General features: G+C 40.5%; 1 protein-coding gene across 3 annotated transcripts in view; it reads left to right on the top strand.

The window, feature by feature from the left end:
• ZNF532 (zinc finger protein 532) overlaps positions 1-17767 on the top strand; it is a 133496-nt gene that overhangs the window by 60497 nt on the left and 55232 nt on the right. For all 3 annotated transcript variants that reach the window (XM_038743927.1, XM_038743926.1, XM_038743928.1), the window contains 2 exons: positions 4394-4575; positions 12717-12893. In XM_038743927.1, coding sequence (XP_038599855.1) covers positions 4394-4575; positions 12717-12893 — 359 coding nt within the window. The remainder of the gene's footprint in view (positions 1-4393; positions 4576-12716; positions 12894-17767) is intronic.

Genomic DNA, 17767 nt, shown 5'->3' with positions numbered 1-17767 from the left:
CAACTGCAGTTTGGAACAGAAATGGAAAAATAGTTTCCATTTAAATGTCATTCCAGGATTTTTCCTCTGAATATTTTCCAGAGTCCTGGGAGTTGATCTAAATGAGAAGCAGCGTGGCCTAGTGGCTAGAGCGTGGGCCTGATAATAATAATAATGATGGCATTTATTAAGCGCTTACTATGTGCAAAGCACTGTTCTAAGCGCTGGGGAGGTTACAAGGTGATCAGGTTGTCCCACAGGGGGCTCACAGTCTTCACCCCCATTTTACAGATGAGTGAGCTGAGGCACAGAGAAGTGAAGTGACTTGCCCAAAGTCACACAGCCGACAATTAGGCGAAGCCGGGATTTGAACCCATGAACTCTGACTCCAAAGCCCTGCGCTTTCCACTGAGCCATGCAGCTTCCCCATTTTACAGATGAGGTAACTGAGGCACAGAGAAGCATCATGGCTCATTGGAAAGAGCACGGGCTTGGGAGTCAGAAGGACCTGGGGTCTGATCCTGGCTCTGCCACTTGTCAGCTCTGTGACCTTGGGCAAGTCACTTAGTATCTCTGTGCCTCAGTTACCTCATCTGTAAAATGGGGATGAAAACTGGACTGTGTCTAACTTGATTATCTTGGTTACTTAATACAGTGCATGGCACGTAGTAAGTATCTAATAAATACCATAAAAAATGTAAAATTTTGAAAGCTGAAAGGCAAAATTCTACTGAAGGGCTTATGATTTATCCCTATGGTTCTGAGTACAAATCTGTTAGGTTTACTTCTAACAGAATGCCTTTGGCTTAATTGTGCATCTTGTATTCACAAAAATAAGAAATGTGTTATTTACAATACCTGTGGGTAGATTTTGAGAAATTATTAAGATTCATAACAAGCTATGTCGGTTATGTTTGTCTCTGGACATACCTGTTATTATGAAATACAAAAATGGATTGTCTAGTAGGAAAATCATCCCTTGCCTCTCACTCTTCTGTGTGCTAAGTCTTATTGCAAAGTATGTAATTCTTGTCAGGCTGAAATCATAAACGCAGAAGGTGGTTAGCAAGAGCAAATTTTATGCTAGTATTCATAACCACAGCATCTGGCTGCTATTGATCTTCCATGGAATCTTAACCAAAAGCGAATGTGAATGTTTGATTCTTCTTCACCTTAGTCAAATTGCTGCTTTGACACTGTGGGTTGTTAGTGGTACAAACTAATTTTGTCACTTCACAGATATTTCTTGGGGTTGGTCTGTGGCTTTTTTCTGTGGCATAACATTCAGGTTTTCTTTTGTAGTGCTGTAAAGAAAGATGCTTTGGAAGGACTGTGAAAAAACCGTGTATTTCTATTTTTGGAATAAGAACTTTTGTTTTGCCATTTTCTTATGTAATCAAAGAGTACTGCAGATTCTCCACTTTGGTCTTTATTAATGCGTAGATGACAAAAGATAAATTATTGGCATTGGTTTTGAAGTTCATTAAATGTGGTAAGGCCATTTTAAACAGGGTTATGGTTAGGCTTTTGCTCTTAATCGAGTCTTGACAAATTCAGGCAAATTCCAAAAGCAGTTCTCAACAATAAAATTTATCAGTTTCCCTTTGGGATCTCTTTGGGGGCTTGTTGTTTTCCAAATAATTGAATAAATATTTTTATTTTAAAGTCGACTTTATTCCATTACATTTCAGATAATTCTAAAATGTAGTGCTTTGAGCTTCCATTTTGAAATTAGGTGAGAGAATAAATTAGGAAGCAAAATCTTTTGCTGAAAGAAATGGTCATCAAATCTAGCTTTGTATATAACCTTTGTGAAGTAGCCTAAGGTTGTGGTTGACATACAGACTATCTTGCACCTACATGGTCTAAGTACTTTGTTTTCTTTAAAAAAATATATATGTATATGTATCCTTGCATAACGCAGTGTCTTATGGTCCAAAACATGGAGAAGTGCTTGAGAAATGATCAGAATGAAGAGTTCTATAAAAGTTAGGGCATTTTAAAAGAGCTCAATTAGTGCAGATTAAAAAGTATAAATTTATGGAAATTAGGATGTCAAAAAATATAATCAGTGACACCACTCCAGAGGAATAAAGGGGAATAATCTGGTGATAATTAATGACAATACAGTACTCTGCACATAGTAAGTGCTCAGTAAATATGATTGATTGACAGTAATTGAAAAGAACTAGTGCTATACACTCAGTTCTTCCATAATACGTTATCAGTACCATCTTGGGTTAGAATGGTGTTTGAGAATCAGAGAACATTCTTCCAATGACACACACCTGTGTGTCAAAGGATATAGTTGTGTGCATAGTATAGCATCAGTCAAGACATGGGTACTCAACCACGACTTGTTCTCTATGAACCCGGGTTCATAGAGAACATAACCTCTTCATTAGGGGAGTGCTGTCCATTGGCCAAAAAGCACGCTTTTTTCAGAAAACCCCAAATATTTTCTAAGCATTTCATTCTTCCCCTCACACTCTGGAGGCAGAGAGGGACCCCATTTTATAAATATGAAATGGATACTGATTTATCAAATTCAGAGTATTACATCAGTGGCACAGGGAGCAGTAGAGCACAGCTTTCTCACCTTGCTCCAATGCTCTTTTCCTGTCTTTTTTTTGCTGGTTCACTTCCTGCAGAGCTAGTAAACCTAATAGAGTCTAGGAGTCAGTATTTTCCTGGAAGGGTGGTGTAGAAGTATGGGAGTCCCAGATGAAATGAAATTAAACTGTAATGTACAAGACATTTTCATAGTTGAGACTAATGTTAACACGCAATGAATATTTCAGAAAAGGATTACTTTTCTGAGATTTTAAATTATTGTGATACATTAGGACACTTAAAAAAAAAAACCTACCCACTCTAATACCATTTATCAATAATAAGGTTTAGGTAGGATGGCTGTTATTAATGAAGCTGTAGCAAACAGCAGCCACTTGTGAAGTTCTTCAAATGTGTTTAGAGTTAATATTTAGCAGTGTAAATGTAGTTTAATAATAATAATGGGGGTTAAGCGCTTAGTATGTGCCAGGCACTGTTCTAAGCGCTGGGGTGGGTTAAAGCAAATCCGACTGGACACGGGCCCTGTCCCATGTGGGGCTTAATTGTATGCCTTGCATAAATATTTAAAGTATTAAGGAAATTTAAAGGTCAATTTTAAGATTTGATTAGCCCAAAATTGAACAATAGTGAGTGTGCTTTATTATTTGAATTTCTAAATGCTATAAAGTACCATAAAGGACCATTTTAAGTGTTTTATTTTTCATTTAAAGACTAACAATAGTAAAGTTGAAAGACACTCTTTTTAAAGAAAGTTTGATGGCCGATTTTCAAGTTTTGAGTTCTGACAGCGTTTTTCTGATTCACACAAAGTGCACATTATTTTTCATTTGCATTTATAGCTTGGTTTAATGAAGTAAGATTTTAAGATAAATCCTGCATTTGTAAGTTTTTGTTTTTTATTAGTGATTAGTTATTGATTAGTTTATTAGTGATTAGTTAGTGATTTTTAAAGTGTTTCACATATGGTGCCCAAAGACTGTTGTGTAACTTCCTGTTAGAGAAGAGTGGATCACACTTAATCCTGATTTTTCTGACTTGACAGCACCTAACTGTAGTTTTTATGTGTGTATTTTAAATGGAAATAAAGTAGCAATCTAAAGCTCTAAAGTAGAATATTAACTTAGTTTGGAATTTGTATCTTTGAATTTGATATTGGTGCTGATATTACAAAATAAGTCATTTTAAAGATTAATTTGGGTGCAAACCCTCCGCCCTCCACCCCCCAGACTAACTGACGATGTTCTTTTGTACACCCATATTTCAGAGTTAACATTGTAGAAACAAGTCACAAATAGATTAGCGTATAAATTATTCTAGGTACTTCGAAGAAAACAATAATGAGTGATTGGGACTGTGACTCCTGCAGAGGTGTATTAAAGAAATATTCACTAGCTATAATATTTATATGCATGAAAATTAAGGCTTGAACATGTAACAGTCAGATGAAATGTGTTTTGGCAGACTTGAAAGACTTGAAAGACTTGAAGGAGAAAGTCAAGTTCAAACATATCACATTTAAGCAGTATTATGCAAGAGACACTCACATTAATTAAATTGGGAACTGTAAAAGTAACCGAGCCCCTGTCTCACCTGGTTGGGTTAGAATGAATTATGTAACATTTTTCACCTGTACCAAATTAAGCAGGTTCACATTTACTGTTAAATTAATCACTTGGCTTTTTCCATTGGTTTGTTTAGCCTCAACCATGGTAGTGTTTAAAATGAGGGGATTTTCTGAGGGTTATCTTCTAAGGTATAGCCAAAATTCTTTGCGGAACAGAAAATGCGTGGTGCAGCCAAACTTCACTTTTCATTTCTGTGTTTCCTTTTGTTTATTTAGAAGACTTGCACTATCTGCCAGATGCTGCTTCCTAACCAGTGCAGTTTTGCATCCCACCAGAGAATCCATCAGCACAAATCTCCATATACGTGCCCCGAATGTGGGGCAATCTGCAGATCGGTCCACTTCCAAACCCATGTCACCAAGAACTGTCTGCACTATACACGGAGAGTTGGTTTCCGGTCAGTATGCTTTTTCCTCGTGTGCAAGTAAAATTGTGTTGTGACTAAATTGTGTTCGTGCCATACCCCAATTTAGCCCTCTTAATTGATCCCAGGAAAATAGGGTTAAGCAAAAAAGGCTGTCTAAAGCTTAGGCTCCATAGGAAAGAATGTACATGAATGCAGTTCTGAGATCCAAAATATTGAGCAAAACAATATAAACCTCCTTTGAAAAATAAAAAAAGCAAAATACAGTTGGTGATCCAATAGTATTGCAAATATGTGCCAGTAATAAAGGGTAAGAATTAATGAATGAATATATGTTTTAATATTTAATTATATAAGTACTTAATGTTCAGAGAATTATTTTTCACCTCATTCAGCAAAAAGCACCTTATCCTAACGTATTAGCGCTGCAGCAGCATGTTAATAGATGGGTAGCAGCATCATCTAGTGGAAAGAGCATAGGCCTGGAAGTTAGAGGCCTAGGTTCTAATTCCAGCTCTGCCACTATCCTGCTGTGTAACCTCAGGCAACTCACTTAACTGCTCTGTGCCTCACCTTCCTCATGTAAAATGAGGGTTTTGCTGTCGTTTTTATTCCCGGTCTGACAGGCGTGGAGCACGCCAGGAATTGGGGCTCTCGGTATTTGGAGGGAAGGCTGCAGTTACCCTGGATGCTTTTTTTGGTTGCTCTGCCACGGTGCGGGAGGGAGGGAAAGATGGTGGCTGTCACTGACATTGACTGTAGCCATTGACCCATTGACCGGAGCCATTGCGTGATGACTATAGCCAGCGTGCACCCCACCCAGTGACCACAACCATGTGTGCCTTAATCCACCTACCACCTGCAATAGAGAAGCAGAAGCAGTGTGGCTCAATGCAAAGAGCACGGGCTTTGGAGTCAGAGGTCATGGGTTCAAATCTCAGCTTCGCCAATTGTCGGCTCTGTGACTTTGGGCAAGTCACTTAACTTCTCTGTGCCTCAGTTACCTCATCTGTACAGTGGGGATTAAGACTGTGAGCCTCCCGTGGGACAACCTGATCACCTTGTAACCTCCCCAGTGCTTAGAACAGTGCTTTGCACATAGTAAGCGCTTAATAAATGCCATTATTATTATTATTATCCAGCTTCACCAAATGATGGCAGCCAGTGGTGCCTCAACCTCCCCAGTGACTGCAGCCAGTGGGTTCTCCATTCAGCACGGCCAGGGGTGCTATGCCCTGACCAATGACTGTGGCCAGTGTGTGCTTCAGTCCATCCATTGACCCTGGCCAGTGTTTGCTTCAGTTTGCCCATCGACCACGGCCAGGGTATGGCTTGCTCGGCCCCATGACCGTGGCTAGCATGTGCCTCACCCCTATCAATCACCATGCATACTCAGTTCTCCACCCCACCCAGTGACCATAGCCAGTGGGTGACTTGCCTCACCAATGACCGTGGCCAAGGTGTGCCTCATTTCACCCAGTGACAGTGGCTAGCATGTGCTTTGCTCCAGCCATTGATCGTGGCCAGCGGGTGCCTTGCCCTGCCCGACATCCATGACCAGTCTCAAAGATTTGCCAACATTTAATGCAATATTGAAGTGGACTGTAGTCTCCATTGAGGACAGCCAAAGCCCATCAAAAGTTGAGAAGATGAGGAAGGGTTGAAGGCTCAAATAAACTTGGCAGGTACTGGAAATGACAGACCACTCTAAGTAATTAAAACTCAGAAAAATTTCAGCTCAAAAAAAGTGATGGATGATATTTGAATCTTTTCAAAATTTTAGGAATGCATTGCCTGTCTGTCTTTTGGTTAAGTGCTCATTATGTGACAGGCACTGTATTAAACGCTGGGGTAGATACAAGCTAGTCAGGTTGGACACAGTCCCTGTCCCACACGGGGTTCACAGCTTTAATCCCCATTTTTCAGATGAGGTAATTGAGGCACAGAGAAGTGAAGTGACTTGTCCAAGGTCACACAGCATACAAGTGGCAGAGCTAGGATTGGAACCCATGTCCTTCTGACTCTCAGGCTCATCCCTAGCCACTAGTCCATGCTGCTTCTCAAGGGGCTTATGTATTTATCCTTGGTTTAGCTATTATAATAAGCTAAACCTTATGGTTCCTAACACCTTGTGGGGGTGTTATTGAAGGCCACGGAAATGTGTTTCTAATTTGATGTTGCATGTAGCAATTGTATGGGAGTAAAGTCTGTGGCAGGTGTTCAACTCTGACCTCCAGGGAGCTGGGCAGTGTTCTGGCATGATAGGTTTATATCCCATGTGTTTGAGTCAACTTGGTTGGCTAAGGTCATACAATATCCTTGCAGAATAGCTTCTTTCAATTTTCCTCTTTCTCCACCCCTCTCACATCTGATTTGTTTTGTTGGAGAATGAACCAATCAGAAGTAAGCACTAACTTTAAGAAAAGATTATGATTGTTTTCAATATTGATTGGAAAAAATACAATTTTTTACCTTTATATTGCTGTATTGCTAGAATTTTGTTTCAATATTCCTAAGAGTGTGAGCTCAACTCCAATATATTCAAACCTGAAAAAGTTGAAATGTGTGAAAGTGGCGATGAAGGGTTTATATTATCACCCCAATATCCCTTAGGTTTGGTGGAAACTACAACTTTCCCAGATTCTCCAAGTTTGCAGTAGGGCAGAATACATCAATTGGCCTTGTATTTTTGAAATTCTTTCTAATCCTCACCAGAGCTATATAATAAAGTAAAAATACTGCATTGAAAGTACTTACCCGTTCCCATATTCAACAACATTTGCCCTAATGAAAAATAATTCATTGTCAGTGATATCACCTTATACAATAAATTTAGGGGGGGAGTTGTGTGTGTGTGTGTGTGTGTGTGTGTGTGTGTGTGTGTGTGTGTGCGCGTGCATATGCCCCGGGGTGTTGGGAGGGTGCTTATGCCGCAACCTAATTTCATTAGGTACCTGAGTAAATAAGTCTATATAGCAGTTACAGCTGCTGTAAAATAGCATTAGCAATTGCATTGAACCCCTCCAGCGAGAACAGCACTGCATTAGCCACTTGGGAACATGTAATAGCAATTCCTAATGTCTTTTGTTGTTGGCAATATTTCTGAGGCTAAGTAATTATGAAATTAACTTTCTATTATTTCTTCAATTGGAGGAGATTCACTGCTCTCCCACCCTGCCCCACCACCATCCATGAACACTTTAAGCTGTTTTCAGCCTCCTGTGTGTCTGTTCATAGTGTCATTCCTAACTACAGGATAACCTTCATTATCAAGGATTAGTTCTTGCTCCTAAACTCAATTTGTTTTCCAGAGGGGTATTTTGTTTGTTTTTTTGGTTTCTTCCTATCTTCCAGGCTAGATTTAGATCTGAGGATGTTTTCTTTGTAATAGAAACCTTTCTTGATGGAATGAATCAGTCTCTTTAACTTTTACATTTTTTATCCCTTTTTATTGGTGACATCCTACTAAGTCTCTTTGTTTCAATGACAGGATTCTTATATATAGATATATAGACAGATATTTACACATTCATAAATAAGAAGAGTTTTCTTCAGCTGAATTCATTGTTGTCTCCACAGTCTTGACATTCTAGCAAACTCTAAAATTACTTTCTCATCCATCTATATCATCATCATCATCATCATCAATGGGATTTGCTTAGCTTTTACTATGTGCAGAGCACTGTGATAAACACTTGAGAGAGTACGGTGTAATAGAGTTGGCACGTTCCCTACCCGTAGCAAGTTTATAATCTAGAGGGGGAGACAGACATTAGTATAAATATAAATTGTGTATAATATATAATGTAACGATATGTATATAAGTGTTATGGGATTGAGTCTGGAGTGAATATCAGGTGCCCAAAAGTCATGTATCAACAACTTTGCCTATTGTCATTTCAGAAGCAACCTATAATTCCATCAAATCCAGTGGCTCCCTTTGTAAACTCCCCAGGATTAGAATCCCCTCCTCTCACACCAACCTAATTCACAATATCACTATTTCACCCTACACTTCAGTCAACTAATCAATATTATTTATTAAGCTCCTATTGTGCACTTTTCTAAGCACTTGGAGTGCTCCATAGAAGTAAAAGTCACTCTCCCATCCCTCGAAGAGGTTACCATCTAATGGATTATATGCTACTTTTAATCATACACCATTCATCACTCTTTATCCTAACACTATCTTGTAACTGTTAGTGTAACTCTTTTCTGTGAACCTCTTATCAATCTATCAATCCATAACGTTGAGCACCCTCTGGACAGAGAACTATACTTAGCGCCTGTGTGCTCTGCACAGAGTAAATGCTTAATGAATACGATTGAATGAATAATTGAAAATCAGTTAAAGTGAGTATAAATGATTCCTTTTCTCAAAGATCTTAAAATCTATCATGTATGATTAATAATTATTGGAATATTGGTTAAATACCTGCTATGTGTCATGCTCTGTTGTAAGCACTGCAGTAGGTAGATATAAAATGATGAGGTTGGACACAGTCCCTGTCCCATGTGGGACTGAAAGTCTAAGTAGGAGGGAGAACAGATCCCTTATTCTTGATCTTCAGTCTTCCTTAATCTACAACTCCAGCCCTGATCGCTCTACTTCTCTGCAGTCTCGCATTTCCTCCTGCCTTCAGATCATCTCTACTTGGAAGTCCTGCTGACACTTCAAATCTAACATGTCCCAAACAGAATGCCTTATCTTCCCACTCAAACCCTGTCCTCCCTTCCTTGACTTTCTCATCACCTTAGACAGTACAACCACCCTCCCTTTCTTACAGGGCCATAACCCTGGCGTTATCCTCGACTCATGTCTCTCATTTAACCCACCAATTCAATCTGTTACCAAACCTTGATGGTTCAACCTTCACAAGAATGTTAAAATCCACCACTTCTCCATTCAAACTGCTACCATGTTAATCTAAGAATTTATCTTATCCTGCTTTGATTACCGCGTCAGCCTCCTTGCTGACCTTCCTTTCTTCTATCTCTACCCCATTGCAGTCCATACCTCACTCTGCTGCACAGATCGTTTATTTACAAAACCACTCAGTGCATGTTTCCCCAGTCCTCAAGAACGTCCAGTGGTTGCCCATCCACCTCTGCGTCAAACAGAAACTCATTTCCATAGGCTTTAAAGCACTCAATCACCTTTCCCCCTCCGACCTTACCTCCCTGATTTCCTACTGAAACCCAGCTGGCACGCTTTGCTCATCTAATGCCAACCTAATAACTACTTCATTCTTGCCAATCTCACCGCCATCCTCTCATTCACGTCCTGCCTCTGGTCTGGAATGCCTTCCCTCTTTATGTCAGAGAGGTGATCACTCTCTCAACCTTCAAAGCCTTATTAAAAGCACATCTCCTCCAAGTAGCTTTCCCTAACCAAGCCCACATTTCTTCTTCTCCGTTTCTCTTCGGTGTTAATAATAATAATAATGGCGTTTATTAAGCGCTTTCTGTGTGCAAAGCACTGTTCTAAGCGCTGGGGAGGTTACAAGGTGATCAGGTTGTCCCATGGGGGGCTCACAGTCTTCATCCCCATTTTCCAGATGAGGGAACTGAGGCCCAGAGAAGTGAAGTGACTTGCCCAAAGTCACACAGCTGACAGCTGGTGGAGCCAGAATTTGAACCCCTGACCTCTGACTCCAAAGCCCGGGCTCTTTCCATTGAGCCACGCTGCTTCTCTACTTGCACTTGGATTTACACCCATGTTCACGTTTTCTCAGCCCCGCAGATATTATGTACATATCCGTAATTCATTTATTCATATTAATGTCCATCTCCTCCTCTAGATTGTAAGCTCGCTATGGGCAGGGAATGTATTTACCAACTCCATTATAGTGTACTCTCCCAAGCTCTTAGTACAATACTCGATACACAGGAAGTGCTCAATAAATATGCTTGATTCAATCCTTCTTTTGCTTTTGAATATCATGTAAAGGACATGAAGCTCTGCTCTGGGTCCACTGGAGAGACCACTGCAAATGGAGAGCTGGCTGGAGCTGGCTGATGAAGGCTGAAACCCCATAGGACCATGGCAATTCCCTGTACTTTGCCCCTCTTAGCGTACTCTGTGCCCTTTCAGGAACATGACTAAATGGGGATAGGCTAAAGCCACTACCACTATTACTGGTTCCACTGTGTATATTCTCAGGCCTGAAATCTGAGGACCGAAGCTCATCTGTTCCGAGCACTTAATACACTGCTCTGCATGCAGTAGCTCTCAAATACAATTGATCCCTGATGAGACTCCATCATTTTCTTCTGAAGGACATATTCTTACCCTTGTCTGTGTTACTAAATTCATCTCTTGGAGCCATGAAGTTTTATTTTTTTTCAATCTACCATTTCTGTGTTTCCTGTTTCCTTAGCTATTCAGGGAATATAAAAATGTTTGAGGTCAGTCAGATCTCTCAAATGGAAGAGGGTGCTTTTCATTTGAATTACCTCCAATTTGTTAGCTACTATTGGCTAAGGTTGGTTAAATGAAGATATTCCACTTGAATCATTGTTGGAGTTTCTTGAACCAAGATGTAAAAAGTGTTTAGGAACAAGCTGCAATAATGTCTGTTAGTATTATTGACTTTCAGTTCTTCAAGATGGGGATGCTGGAACTACTGTGTTCAGCATGAATGACAGAGAATGAATCCCACAGTCAAAATGCTGTTGTCCATTTATTTTTTTCATTTTCCCTGAGATAATAGAAACAGCATGCCAGCCCCATAAATGCATTTTGGGCTACAGCAAAACACTTTTTGTATTAGGAAACAGATAGACCATATTAAGAATTCTACAAATAAAGAGTGTATTTTGCTTGTGATTGGCTAAGTTTTCCCTCACTGTAACAAGGTTGATTTGTTCACTTGGTCCACCACGGAGGATTTTTAGTGCTTAGGTAGCATTTCTATTCACAAGAGTATGTCAGGTGGAAAAGGAGGAGTATACTTTTGAATCAATTTTCATATATTTGTAATTCCATTTTGTGCATGAAAAACATTCATTTGAAACAATGCCTGTGGTGATTATCTATCTAACCGATCCTGCCCTGACACTTAGGATGGAAGTGTCTATTCTAGAGTAAAAAATTAACCAAATAAGGCAAATTTTAAGTGAGGTATCTTACTTTAAGAAAGTATCTTCAGAGATGCTGGATGAGGGTTATGTGTTCTAGAAGACCCTTCCAGGTAACAGCAAAAGATGCTTCCAAGATGGATTAAAGATAGCTGGGTGAGCACTGGAGGTGTTAACCAAGAGAAGGTAGTATTTACAGTTTTTGATACAAGTAGCAGTGTTTTGGAGGATTTTTTTTTTTGGTAGTCTGAGCACTGCCAGAAAACCTCAGGAGGCACCCAAGAGATCTGCTGATGAGTGAAATTATAGATTTATTGTACATAAAAGGCTGGAATTCAATGGAAGCAAGATAGAAAAAGCCATTGTATTTTAGAATAGGTTCTGTTGTAAATCAAGGCATGCTTACCCTAAAAAGGCAACTTTCTTTGAGCCATGCACTGTTCTCAGGCAAATCATGAATGGTGAGTAACCCTGCTTTGATCTTTGCCACTATAGGTTTTCCTAGAGTACCATACAGCAGTGCCTGAGGAAAGGCCCTTCTAAAGTGCTAGGCAAACACAAGATTGATGCTATAGGTATGTTGGGCAGATCTGGGAAAACCCATACTCTCTTTTAGGTCACTCATAGATGTGGAATCTGTAACTCCCAGACAAGCCACCACTAATTTGTGCCTTTCATGTTTCTCCGAAATCTGTTCTATATTGGATTTTTGCGTCAGTACAAAATGTTGTTCTACTGACACATATTAGGGTTGGTTAAAACCTTCGAAGTTAGCTGTTCTATACACTTCTGAAGTTGACACTGATTTCTTTTTCTGCAACAGCTCTATTCATATCTGAGAATTACACCAAGCCTTCAGTCTTTTGAAAAGAGCTCAATTAATGAAATCGGGAAATGCAATTCATTCATTCATTCAATCGTATGTATTGAGCGCTTACTGTGTGCAGAGCACTGTACTAAGTGCTTGGGAAGTACAAGTTGGCAACATATAAAGATGGTCCTTACCCAACAACGGGCTCACAGTCTAGAATGTAATGAAAGCCTCATCTTAAGTCTTCCCACAAATGATGATTGTTACTTTTTCCGTTTTGCAGATGTGTACATTGCAATGTCGTGTACTCTGATGTGGCTGCACTGAAGTCTCACATTCAAGGTTCTCACTGTGAAGTCTTCTACAAGTGTCCTATCTGTCCAATGGCATTTAAATCAGCTCCTAGCACACATTCCCATGCTTATACCCAGCATCCTGGAATCAAGATTGGAGAACCAAAGTAAGTAATTCACATGAAAGAGAATGTCTTCTGTTGAGTGTTTTAGTGGTAGTAGAAAGTCAAGTTGTGCTTAACTAGGCTACCATTGTTATTAGTACAGGGGATGTAGAACATGCCTGTGTAAATTTGACTGCTCTGAATATACTTAAGAAAGAAAGAAGGTTTGCATAACAAGTCTATTTTTAAAAGATGATACCTTACCAGTGCTATAATTTTCAAATGACGTTTTGAGAGGCAAGAAGCTTCTTTTTCTCTTTTTGTTTTGATTTGCCACACACACACACATCCCCCCCACCACCCCACCCCCTACTGAGTGTAAAAGCATTTTAATTTTTTTAAAAATTGAATCATGATGCCTTTTTACTCAATACCATGTTATTATTACATCCACGAGATAGAACCTAGAAAGAACTCATTAGTCACTGTTTCCCTCCCCTCCCCCCCCACCCCTGCAGTTCACTAGGCTTCCCTGTAGTTCTCTTTCAGAAAGCATTCAAGACCACAGACTCTCCTTATCAATCATTCAGTTGTATTTGTCTCATTGCTTACTGTGTGCAGAGCACTGCTCACTTTTTCATTCACTCAGCCGAATTTATTGAGTGTTTACTGTGTGCAGAGCAGTGTACTAAGTGCTTGGGAGAGGACAATACAACAATAAACACATTCCCTGCCCACAACTAGTCTAGAGGCAGAGCTTACTAAGCACTTGGGAAAGTACAGTATTACAGGGCTGGTAGACACACTCCCCACTCACAAAAAGCTTAAGTCTAGTGGCAGGGATAGTAAAATTAAGTTTTGGATAGGGAAGTGTCAGAGTGCAAGGATATGATCGCCCTGCTTGGATTCCATGTGATTGAGTATATAACGGTCTAATCACGTCCCATGAAAAGACTGTAGCTCTGAAAAATCAAGCTGTTTGTACTTGCCATTCCTTGACAGAATTGTACTACATTGGCTTTTCATCTTATCAGCAGGCAAAGAATAGAAGTAAAACAATTTGGGTTGCACACCAGGCTACCAGAGGACCATTTCATGTGTTTGGCAGGCCACTAATAGAACGCTTTCATTTAACCAGTGTTGCTGTGTAATGAAGGGACAGTCCTCCTTCCTCAAATTCTATGTTATTAAAAAGCTTTCTGTGTATATAAAAATACCATGCGAGCCTTAGTTCATTAATCCTGAAAACACCCTTGTGAGTTATGCGGGAAGTATCATCATCACATCCTCAACACTATTGTCTCTAGGATTGGAGATACTGAAGCAGAGAGAGAGGGAGTGATTCCCCCACTCCCCCCCACCGACGCCTCATAGAAAGTTATTGGTAGGTCACTGCTGACCTCTTGCCCGTATCTTACCTCTGGCCTGGAACACCCTCTCTCCTCATATCAGGCAGATAATTACTCTCCCCCACTTTAAAGCCTTAGCACATCTCCTCCTAGAAGCCTTACCTGACTAAGCCCCCCTCTCCTCTTTTCCCACTCCCTTCTGCTTCGCCCTGACCTGCTCCCTTCATTCATCCTCCTTCCCATCCCCACAGCACATATGTACATGTAATTTATTATTTATTTAAGTGTATTAATATCTGTCTCCACCTGCAGACTGTGAGCTCACTGTGGGCAGGGAATGTCTCTTGTTATGCTGTACTCTCCCACGTGAATAGTACAGTGCTTTGCAAACAGAAAGCACTCAGTAAATACGAGAATGAATGAGAAGTAGAACTAAGCTTCCTGTCCAGAATCCATTAATGTAATGACTTCCCAGGGCACAGTGCCATCTGCCTGACAATGCATCTCCTAGGCAGCATTGGGTTACTCATGGAAAGATTTTTTTTGTCTTTTTGTGAGAGACAGATGAAATCAAGAGTTTTAAATGTCTGAAAACTAAGATGGCTGAGAGTTTCCCCAACCCATCACTCAATCCATTCATCAATGATATGTATTGAGCACTTACTCTGTATAACACACTGTACTACTCTCTTGGAAGAGTACAATTCAGTGATAATAATCATAATAAGAGTACTTGGTAAGTGTTTGCTATTGCAAGCACTGTTCTAAGTGCTGAAATAGATACAAATGAATCAGGTTAGTAGACGCAATCCCTGCCCTCAAGGAGCTTATAGTCTACCCATCTCTTCATACACAGCCAGTCCAGGGCTTCATGGTTTTTCAGTGACAGTGCTTTTGTATGCTACAATAAGATACAAGCAAGCAGCAGAAACCTAGTGATTCATTCCCACAGAGAAAAGATTGACACTTTCTACCCTTGGGGATTTTCCCAGGAGGAAAGGATTAACAAAGTTCCTATCTATAAATCTAGATGTTTCCTGGAAGTGTTACCATTTTTCTGTTTCCACAAAGCAATGTAAAATGCATATGCTGACCAGTCCATGCTTATGGGGTAAGACCGATGTAGACAACATTACTGAAGCACTTCCTTCCTTGCCTGTGGAAGTCAGTCTCCCAGTTGTATTCCACAGAAATGTGGGCATTACTCTGCTTGGAACTGTTCTTCCTCCCCAGGAGAGGTAGAACTGCTCAACTGCCGCTGAGATACCGAGTGGTGTTCTCCCCTTCCCACTCCTCAACACCCCTTTCCACTTGTCCCCAGTCCAGGAATCTCTGGGAAGGGACTGCTGAATCCAGCAGAGATATGGGCTGTGGGGGTGGAGGAATTTGCCACTATGGGGATGGGAGGGTGAGTTTAGAACCTGAAGGTCAGCGAAGGAGGCAGGAGGGCCTAACCAGTGCAAGTCACTCCATGCTGGGGTGGGATGATGGGGAGGGGCAAGAAGGGGACGAGAAGATGGCAGGAACCAGAGGAGATCAAATTCCTGGACAGAGGGCTTGAGCCTGCAGCAAAGCAGAGTCAGGATTCTTCCTTCCAATCATCTCAATGGTTGTATGGAAGGAAACGGAAAATGTGCGCCAGCGTGCGCATGCACACACGCACACACACACACACACACACCACTTTCTCCCACTTAATCCACAAAAGCATGTATAGGATTTTCAAAAAAGACTATTCTACTTTCTCTTGATCTGTGAATTAATCCATCGCCTCAATTATCTTAAAACATTAGAAGTTAATAAAATAAGGGTCACTCTAGCATGAGATTTGATTTTTCATGCACCTGATATGTATAGAGAAGCACAAACATACTCATTCACTCCTTTCCCTTTTTCTGCTCTGGCCCCTGGTCCTCTCTCTGTTCATTGTGTCTAAAGAAGTTGTGTCCAACAGTATCACCAACTCAGCCAATGGTATTTATTGAGTACCTAATGAATGCAAAGCACTCTCTCAAGAAAGTACAATAGAAGCGAAACACGCAGTTCCCAGTCCTCAAGAAATGTATAATTTAATGGGGCCGTCAGATGTATTTTATTTACAGATGGGAGCTGAAAGAAGAACAAGGATATTAGAAAGTAGTACAACTGATTTCAAGGTGAAATAGCTGAATAAATAATTAAATATGCAGATATGCAAAAGTGTAGTGAGTAGGAATTGAATACAGAAGTACTTGGATTTCTGTACATCTCCATATACTCTCCCATTTCCTCTACCTGTAATGTATTTTAATATCTGTTTCCCAACTAGATTGTAAATTACTTGTTATCAGGGATCATGTGTATCTACCAACATTATTGTATTATATCAATCAATCAATCATATTTATTGAGTGCTTACTATGTGCAGAGCACTGTACTAAGCACTTGGGAAGTACAAGTTGGCAACATATAGAGACGGTCCCTACCCAACAGTGGGCTCACATTGTAGAAGGGGGAGACAGAGAACAAAACAAAACATACTAACAAAATAAAATAAATAGAATAGATATGTACAAGTAAAATAAATAGAGTAATATATATATATATACCCTCCCAAGAGCTTACTACAGTACTTGGCACACAGTAAGCTCACAATAAATATCATAAATTGATTAATATGACAATCAGGAATGGTTTCCTGCAGAAGGTGGGATTTTTAAGAGGAGTTTGAAAACTGGAACAGCTGTGACCTGGCATATTTTGGGTGCAAGAAAGTAATCTAGGCTGAGAGAACAGAGTGAATGACAAGTTGGAGCTGTGAGAGTGGAGAGTAAAGTGCAGTTAGAAAGTGAGTTTGAGAGTAGCATGGGGGTGAGCCAGAGAGTGTGTGGGGTTGGAGGGGTGGGGGAATGACTGCTAGTGTATAAGAGGGCAAGATATGGGAGAGAACCTTGACATCAAGTGCAAGGAGTTTTGTTGTGGAGCAAGATGGAGATCTTTTGGAGTGTTTTAAGGAGTGGAGTGAGGGGTGCCAAACAACAGTTAAAGAACATGATCCAAGACAGTGAGGAGTTGAGTGTAACATTAGGACTGTGGGTTTCATAGACAGGGGAGATGGAAGTGTTATCACCAAATGGGAAGGTTAGGAGGAGGAGTTGATTTAGGGGGAGGATTAAATTCAATTTTAGACATGTTTGAGGTGCCTGGGAGGCTTCCAAGTGTAGTTGTCCTGGAGACAAGAATAAAGAAGTGACTGGTAGTCAGGGCTGGAGATGTTGACTGGGGAGTCAGCCATGACATGTGAAACAATTTTAGCCCGAAGAGAGGTTTCATTTCAGAGCTAGTTCACTAGCTATCTTTGACTGGGGGGTGAGGGTGGAGGGGCTGGGCAGAGAGACGGGGAGGACAAATGAAGAGTAAGCAGTGGGGAGGAGGTAGGAGGGCCAGAGCCTGAGATTTGGGTGCCATCTCTCTTGACTCTAAACTTGTTGTAGGTAGGGAATCTGTCTACCCACTCTGTTAGAATGTACTTCCCCAAGCTGTTAATAATTAATAAAAAAGGTATCTGTTAAGCGCTTACTATGTGCCAGGCATTGAGGTAGGTGGATA

This window comes from Tachyglossus aculeatus, chromosome 3 (genome assembly GCF_015852505.1).
Source record: "Tachyglossus aculeatus isolate mTacAcu1 chromosome 3, mTacAcu1.pri, whole genome shotgun sequence".
NCBI lineage: Eukaryota > Metazoa > Chordata > Mammalia > Monotremata > Tachyglossidae > Tachyglossus > Tachyglossus aculeatus.
Note: the sequence above shows the minus strand (reverse complement) of the source record. Positions and strands in the feature narration are given on the sequence as shown.